Source organism: Pagrus major, chromosome 10 (genome assembly GCF_040436345.1).
Source record: "Pagrus major chromosome 10, Pma_NU_1.0".
Classification (NCBI taxonomy): Eukaryota; Metazoa; Chordata; class Actinopteri; order Spariformes; family Sparidae; genus Pagrus; species Pagrus major.
In genome coordinates, this window is record NC_133224.1 from 23,450,898 (window position 1) to 23,465,209 (window position 14,312).

General features: G+C 40.2%; 1 protein-coding gene across 1 annotated transcript in view; it reads right to left on the reverse strand.

Annotated features, from left to right (window-relative positions):
- The window catches only part of LOC141003260 (phospholipid-transporting ATPase ABCA1-like), a 183,300-nt gene that overhangs the window by 108,236 nt on the left and 60,752 nt on the right, over positions 1-14,312 (reverse strand). The window contains 3 exon segments of the mRNA XM_073474568.1: positions 6,931-7,107; positions 7,839-8,044; positions 11,926-12,123. Of these exon segments, the coding sequence (XP_073330669.1) occupies positions 6,931-7,107; positions 7,839-8,044; positions 11,926-12,123 (581 nt within the window).

Consider the following 14,312-nt stretch of genomic DNA (forward strand, 5'->3'; position numbering starts at 1 on the left):
TTTTCTTGCCGACAGCTTTCACTTCATTGGATAATTTGACATTGCACTAAATGAACAGAGACCAGGCAGGTACAAGAACATGCATTTTAAGCTTCAATCTATGTAAGATATAGTTTAGTATAGATAGTTTTGTCAGTAAATCAACGATGAAAGCCTTGCAAACACAACAACAAGATTAAGTTAGTTCCACTGAGACCTTAGAGGGGAAGTTGAGTTACATGAGAACTTGAAGGAGAGTGAGACGGACTTGTTTTCGAGGACACTTCCCCTGCCCTCGTGGGATGGATCACTAACAAACTAGGCCTTGAAAGCAGCAAAACAGGATTGGATGACACAGAGTTTTGGAAAGTTCAGACCTCTTCAGACCAAATCTGTGACTGAAGATTGCATAAATAAAATTGCCTCTTTGAACCTGGAAATTCAAACTTGAAGAGTTTGAGATCGATACACTTCAACAAATAAAAGCTCACTCGCAGATTTGCACCTTTTCTAGGGAGGCGAGCTGCCTCGAGCAGCACACGCATCAGGTTGAATACTAATTCTGGCATTATCTGCTCCCGATTCTACCCTAACGTCTCTGTAACAGCTGACAGCCTGTGTGAGTTAACTCCTTCTGTGACTTCTAGCACCGGAGGGGGAGAGATCAGTCATGCACACCATGTCTGACACTGACAACCTTGCCACCAGATGCTCTTGAATTATACATTCGCTGATCGATCAAAGGTGCTTAAGTAATAGAACTCCAGGCGGGTCTGTGTTACGGGGCTCCAGTTACATTGGCAGCCTGACCTAAATTTAGGGAAGCTGGAAGACTGATTTCTCAGTAAATCGAGAGATAGTAGAGCAGAGCCTCCCCAGAGGTTGGCGTACCATGCTAAAAAAAAAAAAGAGCTTCCTGTCTCATTTTGAGCAAATATACCGTTGAGTTCCTCGGCTGGATGGAAATGAGCAATTCATTGAAGGGAACAGACTTTATTCAATGTGGATTATCTTGTCGCTGGTACAAATTATTGCTTGAGGAAAAATGTGCATGTGGTTATGGTATAAAGAGTACCTAGGAACGCGTATGTCATCCGTTTTGTTTTTTTCCTTTTTTTGTAGAAGCAAGATCACATCTATAAAACGAAGAATAATTCCTTTAACCAACAGTGAAGCAAAGTTTTGAGAAACAGCTAGAGTTTAAAGATTATTATACAATCTTAAAATCCATATCTCCAGCATACTTTTGTTGATAGTGATGCAGCGCTTTTATTCAACCTTGCTGAACACTTTGTGAATAATTCTATAAATATTAATAACTAGGGATGAAGAAATTGAGACTTGTGAAAGGCAAGAAGCAGCATATAATCAATATTTTTTTCCCAAGTACTAGCCTATTCTAAGAAAACCTTTAAATACATTCTTTAACAGCACTGATGATAAGGTAGGTCAATTATCCAATGTTCCTGAGGTATGTTGAGATGTCTGACTTGCTATAGAAGTACAGAATGTTATATTTAAATGGGATCGAGATCTGTGAGAGACAGAAGGAAAGAAGTTTTGTCTTGCTTTTTGTCTTTGTACCTTGAGCAGGCAGTTTTACATCCATTGTATATAAAAACTGGCAATGCAACCACTCTCTGTAATATGAAATGTATTATATTTGTCACTTACATCAAACTGGATGGAATTCGCAAGGTCCTGGTCTGTTACATCAGATTTTAAGGAACTTAGAATCAACTTATTCACAGACTGTGATGAGTAAGGCTCCATCTATGGCTTGTCACAACATATAGACGATTCATTTACTTGAAAGCATCTGTTTTTGGCCACTGCTTACAGGGGTTGATTGATACATTCATGGCCTAAAAGGTAGAAGGGGTCAATTTTAGAAAACTCTGAAAACATAGTCCCCTCATACATGTACACACTCGGTGTCGGTGTCTTCAAGAAAGTGGTCCGTTGTCAAAAAGCTGACCACTGAGCTCCTCCTTCATCATTGGGAAGAAGTCTGAGGGTGCCAAATGAGGTGAATAAGGTGGATATTGGACAAGTTAAAATCTGCATTCCTGGATGGCAGCCATCGCCACTGTGGACTTGGGCTGGAGCGTCGAATCGAGTGGAAGAGCACTCCTCAAGAGGTCAGCCTATTAGGCCCCTGTAATAGTGTAACCCTTGTCCTAGTGATATACCAGCAGCTAACCCTTTGCATCCCAGAAAACAAGCCCGTAACCTTGAATTGCTGGCAAAATCTATCTGATCTGACTGCAAAATTTCAAGACTACCCATTGACATGTTGTGCCCAATCTGCTTCTCATCAGGACAAAGGAGTCTCAGGAGCCAAGGAGCCGACACCTTGGCTCAGTCGCGGATAACTGCATGGACACAGTTCTGGGAGACGCCCAGCTCTGTGGCAATGCACTGTTGTTATTCCTCAATCTGTCAAGATCATGTCATGGATCTTGTCAATAGTCTCCTGTGTGGGGACTGTGACCAACCCTCCACAACGGGGTTATCTCCCAGGACTTCTCAAGCCATGTTTCAATTCATCTGCCCAATTCTTCACTATGCTGTAGGAAAGGGCACGCTCCTCTGGTGTTGATGGCCGAGGTCGATGTTGTCGATTTTCACCGACGATGCTGACGTATGAAACAGAAATATCCTGAAAGTTTTTAACTCCAAACTTTCTTCATAATCACTTAAAGAGTTGAACTGCACTTGCATGTAATGAGAGCTGCACAACTCATCTCCTACTACCCTAGGCCATGAACTTTTATAAGCATCTATACACACACATTAGCCAGAGGAATCTTTCCATCAGGCATACAATCACATTTTTTAGAAGTGCTTGAAACAAATTGCTTCAGCTATTCATGGTGCTGTTTTGGAAGCCTCTCAACAAACCTTTTTGAGATCTGCACTTTTATTTAACTTAGTGCTAATTACTTTTGGATGGATGCTTTTTATATAAGATTTTTTTTTAAATGTAGAGAGCCATGTTTAATTTGAATCAGTATAGAATAGTGACAAAAAGGGTTTCTGAAAAAGATAGTTACATTTCCTCACAATTGGAAAAACAAAAATCAATGCAGTGAGATTAAATTAAAGCTGACCTATAGGTCTTTCAGTTTTAATACCTACCATTGCACACATTTAGTCTGGTTCATTTTGAAATGTTGAAAAACATTAATCTGAGCCTTTCTTAAGCCTTCTGAAGCATGCACTTTCTAAAATATAGTTTTTTAGCATATATGTTCCTGCAGTTTGGATTTGTTTTAGCAAACATAATATCAGCTTTTTGATGTGAATCCAGCTTTTGGAAAGCAAACAGATCACTTTCTTAATATCTTCCTCCAAATTACATCATCCAAATCCAATGATTCTGAAATGGCATACTGAAAAAAAAAAAAAGAAAAACAATTTTTATAATTTAAAAACAAATGCAACAGACTTGTATGTGCTTGGACTGTTTGTTTACTGCAGGATCTGCCATCGGGCCTCCATCTGATGCTGTTAAATGCCAGGTCTTGAAAAGCGTCACGCAGGATCAAACGAGTGAATAAACAAACTCATTAATGCACGGCTCTTATTGCGTTCTCGGCCTCAGCACTCATCAACATGTTGACTTGCTAAACACTTGTGCATTGTGACGATAAAGCATCGATTTAGCATATACAAAATATTGCATCTGGACATCCAAATGGGTATCCAAATTGTTTATTAGAGCCTCAGTTAAATAAATCCAATAAACCGCCTACTGTAAACTGTAGATGTCTTTGCTCCCCAGCGTTCTCTTATGCAAGCACAGAAAACAACAAGTGGAAAGCCGGAATTACATGTGGGGGAATAATACAGGGAATATTTTCTGCTGTTAATAATACAGCATGTCACTTTTGCACATCGCAGAAGCACTAAAACATGAAACAAAGCATCAACAGCTGATTTTTCCTTGTTACAAGCTTTTTCGCCCACTCTCAGCACTAACAGTGCACACATTACTGTAGGTTAATTAGCTACTGTAGATGGGCAGCATATTCCTCTTCCACCCTTGATTTGGATATGCTTCACGTCCACTGCAGGCCTATACTGTATGTTATGTATGGCCAAAGCAGCCTTAGAACTCACATCAAACCCATATGAATGAGAAAGACCTATTGATGGCGAGCACAGCCTCAGGATCCAAACAAGAGATGCCTCTGATTCAGGGGCACGTGGGGGCGCAGAGGCCGCTGATAAAGCAACGGTTTACATGCTATCAGGCCCCGCAAGGGTCAAGCTTTATCCTGCACCATCATCTGCGCACAATGTGAATGTGAAGACAGTGGGGAGCTAATACAGTTTGGTTATCTCAGCTTTGCAAATGCCAACAGGGTCAGCCGTGGTTCCAGACGCCCAGATCAGGGAGCACAAAAAAAAACCCATCACGTCTGATGCTGGGTGTGGCACTGAGTGGTAGTGCCTTGTTAGAAAATTGTTGTGAGATTAAAAGGAACGGGAAAAGCAGAGACTTATTCTGTGAAAATATATTCTCTTGTGCATGATGTAATCAAACATAAAGAAAGAACTATTAATTCAATTCTTGCAATTTAACTCAAATTTCCACAATGAGTACATTTCAAAGCTCTATTTGGCTAAAATGTATTATTTTTTGCATGTGATACTGCTACTGCAATCACATGTAGTTCTCAGCAGGGTATTTTCTCTCCATTGATTTTGTACATATAATTGTATATTATTCATCTCATATTTTCCAGGTGGTTGGCGCATCAGAATGTGTATAAATGCTAAGGGTTTTTAATGACATCTCAATGTTAGATTGGACCCGCCTCTAAACTGAGAAACAGTAACAGCAGGCAGCAAACATGTTCGTCTGACTGCACAATGTTCTTTCCTTTCCTTTTGGCTGGCAACACTACACGGTTCGAGATGAAAATAATTACCACCAAGTTTCTTCCACCATCATGAATCTCTGTGTTGTAGCGCATCTTCTTTTGTGTGATTTCACTCTCAATTATTTATGAATGAAATAGCAGTTTTCAAGTGTTAATAATTTATAGAAATGCCCAAATGGCTCGGCAGGCGAAAGAGTAAATGGTGGTGGGACCGAGGGTAGAGCAGTGCTTTGTGGCTCCCATTTATCTTCTGTAATTATTAATCCTTTGTTTCGGGAAGATGAAACTGAGGCAATGGGGCCGGCATTAGCAAATAAGCTGTAGCACGGCTGTCTAATTTCATATCATTATCACAACAATCAGTTGTAAATCAAGACATGAGGAAATTGGTGCGTTTTATGTGAAAAGAGGTGGCCTGCTGAATATGGAATCTGCCTCCTCTGACGGTGAGAGGAGATTACAAAATGGAGGAATAACAACCAAATCGTGCTACGATTTGGTTGTTATTGTACTGGAAAATGCACAAAAAGGACACAGTGGGGATGTCAGTCTTCTTCTGTCTGCAGTGTGGTCAAATGTTTATATATACAGGGGGCACACCCAGCACCAGACATCTACAGATGTTTATATTTGGACTAAATCAGGACCATTGTGGTCATCATTTAGCCCCCAGATAGTTAAATTTGGGCTACATTTTTTCTGTCCTTTCTTAGACTGGGTGCAAAATTTGGTTAAGCTTTCCTCCAATTAGTACTCCTGAAACAATCCTATTGCCTGGCTTCCCAAACCAAGTGCACCCACTTCAGGAACTAAAAAACAAATCTGAAAAATGTGTGTTAAACCAGGTTCACTAACAGCTGTAAAATAAATAAAGTGCAAAGCAGTGAAGCTGCATTTAATCTGGAATCCACACTGTGAATATAAATCAGGAGGAAATAAGCACTTTATACAAAACCATACATAATTAAAAACTATATTAATAAAGCCAACTATTTGTATATGGTTCCTTTGCATTGACAAACATGTGGTACAGAATTGGGCATTATCATTCAAAAACAGCCCCATGCTTGTAGATATTAGCAGCAATATGAAGTCAGATTTTTCACGTTGATCCAAACACCCTCTGAAGGTTGCCTAACTGTAAATTCTGTGCTATCCAAAGCAGATAATGTTTTTAAATTAGATCCATAATCTCTGGAACTGCGTTTTCCCAAAAGGTGCAAATATTTTGTGTCTACTGAAAGAGGGGTATTGTGTTGTTGGACTTAAATCTCCCTGGTAATTATCTTTTCTCTTGATGGCATCACTGGGCCTTTCTTTATTAATGGAGATCATAATGCTGCATGGATGCGAGTAATTTCCAGGACTCTGAGGAAATCTTGCCTGTGGAAGATCAAGAGTGATATCCCATCATTTCTGTCCCTAGGTGAATGGTCTAACACGATAGAAGCCAGTGCTATCAGCGAATACATGCACAACACAGATGGAGTCCTGATGTCAATCTTTGCACATGATGGAGGTATGTGATACGTAGGGTGCGGTGGGCTCACTTTGTTGCCGATGAAATGCCTCAGAAAGACGAGGAAGGAAGGGACTCATGGTGGTTGCTTAAATAATTCAGCATCCATCAACTATTCAAGAATTTCCTGTGGTTTGACTCAAATCAATAGTTTTGACCCACTCTTTCCCTCCTGTTGTCCTCATTCATTTCTCTTCTTCTGCTGACCCTCAATGCATGGTTAAATTAGTCCTCAAGGATACATTTTTATTACTGACTTTTAAGAGTGACACTACTACAATAGTCCCTTCAACTGTGATCAGTGAGACACCAGCAGAAAAGCAACACAGATATCAAAGAAAGGGTAAGTTAGACAAATAAGAGGGAGCATCTTGAGCTTCCACGGGGAAATCTGGAGGCCCTAAGCGACTGATAAGACTATAACTCAACTATGGTGGCAGTGAGTGGCAACTCCCCGGAGTGAGCAGAATTTTATTGCTGTAATACCTCCTTCCTCTTCCACTAATCACAAGGCTGACAGATAAAAGCCTTTGTACTCACCCGTCATCCACGAAGCAAGGGTATGGCATTTGCTGGGCAAAAACACCAAGGGTTTGGTTCTTTGACGTGTGTGCTCGTATAATGCCGTGGTCCATCATATCCTGCAGGTAGGCGAAGCCTCCCCATATATAGCGCAGGTCGTTAAAGGAGTTGTCTCGGGCCCCGGGAAACCATAACCTTATTAAAAAGCAGACACACCATGATCTGTCTTAGCAAAGGGCAAGTAAACTACAACCAGGATGGTCAGAAATATAGTCAGAGTATAATAACTGTTTTTAGAGGTCTTACTGTTTGACAGTAAACTTTTAAAGACACAAAAGATCTGATCTTTTTGTAAATAGAAAGGACAATAAAACTCAGGATCGTTGGGCTTAAAGGGACACTCTGACATTTCAGAAAATGTGCTTCTCAGCTCTCTTGCTGGGAGTTTGAAAGGAAGATTGATACAACTCTCAGGTCTCCACTTTAAATATGAAATTAAAGCCAGCAGGTAATTAGCTTAACTTAGCATGAATACTTGAAAACTGGGAGGAGGAAACAGCTAATCTGGCCTCAACCAAAGGTAAAATAAGCACTATATAGCTCGTAGATTGTTGTTCTTGTTTGTTTACCGTTGGACAGAGTTACTCTAGAAGCTAGATCAAGGAGCCAGTTAGCTTAACTTAGCATAAAGACTGAGGGACACAGCTAGCTCACTGTCCGAATGTTAACAAAATAAATATCTCACCAATAAACATTCTGTAATTAATTTAATTTCCATTTTCACCTTTGGTAAGAGCCAGGCTGGCTTTAAATAAATCATATGAAATGTAATGTAACATAAGGAAAAGTCAGTAAGTTACAGTTTTAATAGATATGATCAGAGTCCCTAATTCGTAATAAGGGAAAAGCTGAGCTCTTTCACATACCTTTCTTTCAATTTGTTGCTGCGCTCTACCTCTTCGATGTCCATGCGGATTTTGTATTTGACATAAGGAGGAGGCTGGCTGGCGTCTGGCTGGAGGTTTTCAAAGACAACACCAGCCCAAAAGGTACCGTTCTCCAGAAGCTCCAGTGCTTTGGTCACCAGATGGCCTTCAGTTGGGAAAGCCTCAAACTTATTCAGGTCTAAACACTGTCAAGAAATACAGAGGTGTCACAAAAAAACCTTAGTTTTTAAATGCTTACAGCAATTTCTTTCCATTCTATATACATCTTTAGTGTCCACAACAGAGGGAATATAACAGGCATACATGAACTCACTAACAGAACAGCAGATGGATATTTAGCAAAAAGTATCACTCAGTTATTGACTAAACCACGCAGAGTCTAGTTCCAAATTATCTGGCACTGCCAGGGGGTGGGAAATGTTTTGGGCTTCAGACAAGCAAATGAGATACAGGCTCACTAGCACTCCCTGCTCTGTAGCCTTGTCCCCTGTTTCATGAGACGATAATGAGCTAACCATCCTGGGAGGCAGTCACACCTGACAGCTGTCCACACATCTCAGTGCTGCAATAGTTTTATCATTTCCCCCCAGGATTCTCTAGTCTGTATTCTATATCAAGCCCTGGTGGGAAACAAAACATCAGAGCGGCAGCATTAGTTCAGCACATAGTAGTGAGGATATCGCAGCAGTGGAATGCTTACTTTGGCCCAAAGTTTGGACAAGTGCTGGCTGAAATACATGGAAGAAAATTATCTTCATAAACTCGGCGTGGAAGCTACATGTTAACCACTAACATAAGATGATATACTTCATCATCATTTGGACCGACTAGCAGTACAGATTGCTGTTCTCACATGTTCATTTAAAGTAGCTGAACATCAGTCTAATTTGTTTCTAAATGGCCTTTTGAGCCTCTCGTGTCTGTATTTAATCTTTAAATATCAGCACCACTCTCTGTCTCTACACGCCTTTTCAATCAAGATGTTTCCAGAAAAGATAAAGTGAGATACTTTATGCATTTTGGGTGGTGTTTTTGTTTTTGTTTTTTTGTTACCACTGGGGCAGCTAAGGCTAAGCTGTCAGATTTCAACCATCTGACTCCGGCTCTGGCCTGAGAAACTAGCCTGACTGATAGCTTGCCAATCCCATCTTGGCCTAATTCAGAGGAACATCCAGGGCAACACATTAAGTTGCTCTGGTCATGATAGTGTCATGCCTGTGTGAATGCTACAGAATTATAGCTAAGTGATTAATGCTGTTCTATCCCAATGACATTTCAAACGTTTGATTAAGTTACTGGACGATGTGCTTGTCGAGTGGCTGTGTGAGTGCATGCTATATATCTTATATCAAGTGTAATGAGCTATTTTGACCAGAAATAAGTCAAAGATACTTGATAATTTTTGTGTTTTCTACAGTGCAAGCAAAATATTACGATATTGCAATGCATCATTCACAATAAAGAACTGATTTCTGAAGTATTATTCTACAGTTTTGTTTACTGCTGTTACTGCTGCCATGAACTCCTTCATAATGACTTGTTGCAGTTTACATGACTATTGCACCTCACATTTATTTTCCATAAATCCCACCATTAATATCATGATCGTATAAAATTGTGGGGCAGTTCATATTTGAAGCTGGGCAGCAGCAGTTCGCGGCTCTAATTTGGGCCAGTGCTATCAGAGGGATGCAGCCTGATTCTGCAGTGTTTATGCCGGTGGTGGCACCATGGAGAGAAGCCATGCCAATTATAAAATCACCACAGATTGTTGGGCATTGATCTTGAGTTGTTAATTTGCTCACACAGATTATTATTTCAGAGATACAAATGAGTCATTTCTGAACACATTATCAAGGCATTTACTTTTTCTACTTGCTATAGTTGCTATATTTGCTCTAAAGAGGGATTGTGCTTGCCATTTATAATGCAGAGGATGCATGCAAAACCAGTAAACAAAAAAGTAGTTGAATAAGGCTAAATTATGGCTTTCATCAGATGGACAAGACATTTTCTTTCCAGCAGTAAAACAGATTATAAAGAGTATCATGCTGGGCCTAATTTACATAACTATATTGCATTATTGCCCTTTTCTCTACTGTACCTGCTTACATCGCCTTATCAGTGCTGAAAGTATACACTCATCAGCCCGAGACTGAAAGAAACTGCCCATTTCCCCACAGATGTATTCACCCAGACAAGAGGACACCACAGTAGAGGTTGTCTAATAATGGTCCCTACCCTGGTATCCATTTTGAGCAATGCAATTTCTATTAGAAAATAGATTGTATTATGTTGGAATTTCATTGGCCATGTATAGCTAACCCCAAGGGCCCAACCTGCCATTTTACCTGCCTGTGGATTGATATTATATGTATGTGTGCGCGTGGGTGCATGTGTGTGTGCGCGTGTGTTTTGCACGTGTCAGGGGGTGTGGGTGGGCTTTGTAGATGCGTTTGATCACACTACGTGGGGATAGAAGGGTTTTGCTGCAAACTGTGCCACAGATCAATATATCAATGTCAACAGTGTGAGTGTTCCTACACCACTCTGTTTGATGCCTTTACAGATTCTCTATAGTCAGGCTCATGACAATGTTTTTTTATGATTATCATGGAAGCAATGTCGTGACAGATCTTCCTGCGTGTTTGACAGTTTGCTAAGTCGAGGATATTAAAGTTTAATGAATAAAAGATCGAAGCCTTTTTTTTTGCTTGTTACACACACACACACACACACACACACACACACACACACACACACACAGACACACACACACTGATAAAGCCAGCGAGAAAAAAACAACAAAAAAAACTACATGTCAACTGGAAAAGTCTTGATTTTGGTTTGAACAGCAGCAGAGCACAGACACAGCAACAAAAGAGCTAAGAAACAAAATATACTGTGCTCAACATGGACACGTTGTGTCTCAGATACAAAGCACCCTGCTTACAAACTGTAGCACCCCGGATGTTCTGCCAGAGTTGTGTCACAGTTGTAAATAGTAAGACGCAGGAGTAAGTGTAGCAATTATGTCAGGGATACAGGACTTTTACCAGATCACTGCCTTAAAGGTTCCATGCTGTATTATGCTCATTTTCAGGGTTCTACAAAAAAAAAATCGAAAACAAATTATTTTCCTCATACTGTCCATTGCTGCAGCACCTACAGTATATTTCTCCTCCGTTTGAACCCTCCACTTTAGTGACTGTTTTTTGTATGCCCCCCTCCCAAAAAGTCCAGTCAGCTCTGATTGGTCAGCTCTCACAAGCTTGAGCAGGCACCACCCACCATTTTTCTAAAACAGCTCTGCCACAGCCATGCTTGGGGCAGGCAGTGACTGTCACAACCAGACGGCTCGTTTGAAGGCACAGATTCTTAATAAGGGCAATTCTCTGTGGATAGAGCATATGGCACTTTTCACAGTATTTATATAGCACCTAGACCTGCTTTATAATCAAATAAAAACCATGGAAATCTCACTTTATACAATATGGGACCTTTAAGTCTGTAAGTGAAAACATAAAAATGGGAAAATAATAGATGCTATGAATAAATTGTAATCTAATGTATATTAAATGTGGAAGATGATGCTGCTGTGGTTCTGCATGGCTAATGTTAAATCATCTGAATCATGTTTTTGGCAAACTAACAACCCAGAAAAAAAGGCTGAAACATTAGAATTTCACAACTTATTTTTACAGAGAGATTCTTTTGTTCAAGTGCTTTAAAAAAGGTCACACAGCCCTTGTTTTAATGCCAACTCCAACCAAAGATATCATATGGGTAATATCAGGTGAATCGAATAAATAACATAGGAGGGAGAGGCTAAACGAGAGCAGCAGAGGGAGGGCAGAGAAAATATGTTTCACCAATTTTCTTACCAGTGTGAATTATGTTTTTAAAAAATCTAAAATGTCAGAGAGTCTGTGCTTTTTAATCAAATCTCTCACTTTACTGGAGAGGTCACAGAACCCTCCGGTGCATGAGTGGGCTGGCAGCCAGGTTCATGAGGTGCTACCTATTTCATAAAAGTACAGATGAAATAGACACAAGAATTACATACACCAAGGAATTTGGAGAGGAGCTTCAGGATTTGGGTAGTGGTGTTGTGGATATTTCGCCAGTCGTAGGGCTGCATGCCGGGTGGACGATCCTCTGGAGGTCCATTGTATAGGAAGTTGGCCAGCCGCTCGGCTGTCCAACCCGTGCCGCCGAGACGCTGGTTGAGGACAGCAGCAAACACCGGATTCGCCAGCAAAGTCTGATTTAAAAAGGCAAGAATATGGGTTTAATTATAGTAATTCTGGTTACTAGTGAGAGGGTTAGAATGGATGTGTCAGGAATGCAGTGTAATCTGAAGAGAAAGTGTGGGAGGTCAGCTTTGTTCATTGGTGGCAGTGACATTCATTCTTCTGCAGAATTAATTAGGAGCGTTAAGATAGATGGCACTGTTGTACTTCCGCCTCTGGGAATCAACTATTCTCCTGGCCGAGAAGTGCTCATGTACAGCATACATTATGAATGTACAGTACACACACACACACACACACACACACACACACACACAGAGCATATGCATATTTGCATGAACATACATTAAGTAGTGTGAAAATTAATGCAAATCAAATCTGCCTGTATGCAAACCCACAAACATAACACACAAAATACAAGAGCACAAAGCAGACATGGAGGCAAATGCTTATTCCCCTCCTCTCGATCCCCTTCACTAACATGATAAGAGGCATGTATGTGAAGCCTCTTTCAGTCATCTCGGGTCACGTATTTAACTGCAATTGCTCTAATTATGTGATGAATTAATAAAGGTGACATGTTGATCTGGGAGCAAATATATCTGCTGCTGCACTTAAGCCCTGCATATATGCAAGACATAAATATGCACAGGTATTATTGTTGTCAGAAATAAATGTTCTGAACTCCTCCAACAATAGCTCTTACATTATAAGACAATTTTACACCCACCCGCTGGTTCAAATGCATTGCCCTCGAGTTAGCAGCCCCAACAATTACCCCTCACTCCCACCCACCCAGTATGAATGCTGCTGTGAAATTATAGTACAAATATGAATATGGCACTGTTCCTGTAATGACGGTGTTGCTACATAAACTAAAATAATAAACAAAAACAAAATAAACCAAACATAGCAGTGATTATAGACATGTGCATGGAGGAAAAGTGAAAAGGAAACTAAACCCACTGAGATAATAAGTAAATCAAAATATCCGCTCAATACCATTTATAATTCTAGGGATAATAAAGCACCTACTGCTTTCAAACTAATCATTCTAGGAGTTGAATGTATATGGTTCATAATTCAAAGTGGACCGTTTGGACTGGAGAGGAAAGGTTGTACGTCCATCAAGAATTCAGCCTCTGAAGTGTGAAAGCCTGAGTTGAGATTCAGATATATTCTGGCCAGTGCAGTGGCATTTCAGCGTCAACACTTCTGATGATATTCTGCTTAACCTTAAGACACAGTGTCAAATTAAGCAATCTCTATGCTGCATGTGACCTTTTGAAAAAAAAAAAGAAAAATCAGTACATCCATCTTTGTGTGTGCAACATTAAGGACATGACCCCTCAAAAATGCGTGTATTTCAAAGTCTCTGAGTCATTTTGAAATCGCAGCAGCAGAATCGCGCTGGCAAAATAACTGCAACTGTTAAACCGGCTCAGTATCATAATTTTCAGTGGGTCAGAGTTACAAGCTTGGTCATGTCTCAAATGACATGGCTTGTCATGAGAGGATCTTCCAGAGGAGTGAAATGTATTGGCTTGCCTTACATATACAGGGTCAATGTCATATATATATATATATATATATATATATATATATATATATATATATATATATATATATATATATATATACAGTCATGGAAAAAATTATTAGACCACCCTTGTTTTCTTCAATTTCTTGTTCATTTTAATACCTGGTACCACTAAAGGTATAATACAATGAACACGACAAAAAATGCAGCTGATCACATAATACTTTATGTCCTATTTGACATTCTTAAGCTTAATTGTATTCCCAGGGTATATAAGAGGCCATTTCATGTCATAAGCAGCACTGCACATGCAAAGGCTTAGAGTGGTTTCCTGCTGACATTCAAGCCATAGCACAACTCAGAAGTTGTCAGCTCTCACATAATGCCTAAAACAAAAGAATTATGTGAAGCCACAAAGGCAGCCATCTTGGCACTGCTGGAAATTGGCATGAGTGAGAGACAGGTAGCAAAAAAACTAAAGATCTCCAAGACAGCTGTTCATTACAACAAGAAAAAACAAGCCAAACACGGCACTACCAAATTGCTACCTGGCCGCGGCAGGAAACGTCTCTCTACCCCACGAGATGACCGTGCACTCGTCCGTTCCTGTGTCAGGAATCGTCGTCAGACCTCCAGGGACCTTAAAAATGAGTGGGCACT